Below are 564 nucleotides of genomic sequence, written 5' to 3'. Positions count from 1 at the left end.
GCCACCGCTGCCAGCTCTTCCCCCCCCTGCCTGTTGCCACCTCCCCACCAGCCTTCGTCCCACTGCCAGCACGGAGCCTGCAAAGCGACTCACATTTTCCCATGTGTTTCAATTTGTCTCGGAATAAGGCATCGTCAGACACGGCACCGCCAGCCTCACCGGTTACAGAGGGGGCTACGTCACCTGGAAGGCAAACATCTGGTCAGCGGAGTGCGTGCGCAGCGAGGGGAAGCTGAGACAAATCATTTCCATGACCCAATTCCAGCACTAGCAAAGCGCAGCCCTGCCACAAGCAGAGCGGAGCTAGTGCAGGCAGGAGGAGGGCACTGGCGCACCGGGGCTGGCTCCACACGAGGACCCTCTGCACATATAGCACCCAGACCATGGGTGCAGAGGCCTCAGCTTACAGCACACCTTCACCTCGAGCCGCCAGTGAGCAGATATGGGGCGAGTGGCAGACCACTGCAGAGCAGGAGGTCTCCCTCTGTGCTGCCCCAAACTACCCCGGGCACTATCTGCACTGGGTATTCAACCATGCCACGCTCAGCACCGAGGCTGGCAGGG

At 61.3% G+C, this 564-nt stretch overlaps 1 protein-coding gene across 1 annotated transcript in view; it reads right to left on the bottom strand.

Annotated features, from left to right (window-relative positions):
* CUEDC1 (CUE domain containing 1) overlaps positions 1-564 on the bottom strand; it is a gene marked incomplete at its 5' end in the record, with an annotated part of 4,739 nt that overhangs the window by 1,196 nt on the left and 2,979 nt on the right. The window contains one exon of the mRNA XM_010137258.1: positions 94-183. Coding sequence (XP_010135560.1) covers positions 94-183 — 90 coding nt within the window. The remainder of the gene's footprint in view (positions 1-93; positions 184-564) is intronic.

Source organism: Buceros rhinoceros, unplaced genomic scaffold (genome assembly GCF_000710305.1).
Source record: "Buceros rhinoceros silvestris isolate BGI_N320 unplaced genomic scaffold, ASM71030v1 scaffold24415, whole genome shotgun sequence".
Classification (NCBI taxonomy): domain Eukaryota; kingdom Metazoa; phylum Chordata; class Aves; order Bucerotiformes; family Bucerotidae; genus Buceros; species Buceros rhinoceros.
Note: the sequence above shows the minus strand (reverse complement) of the source record. Positions and strands in the feature narration are given on the sequence as shown.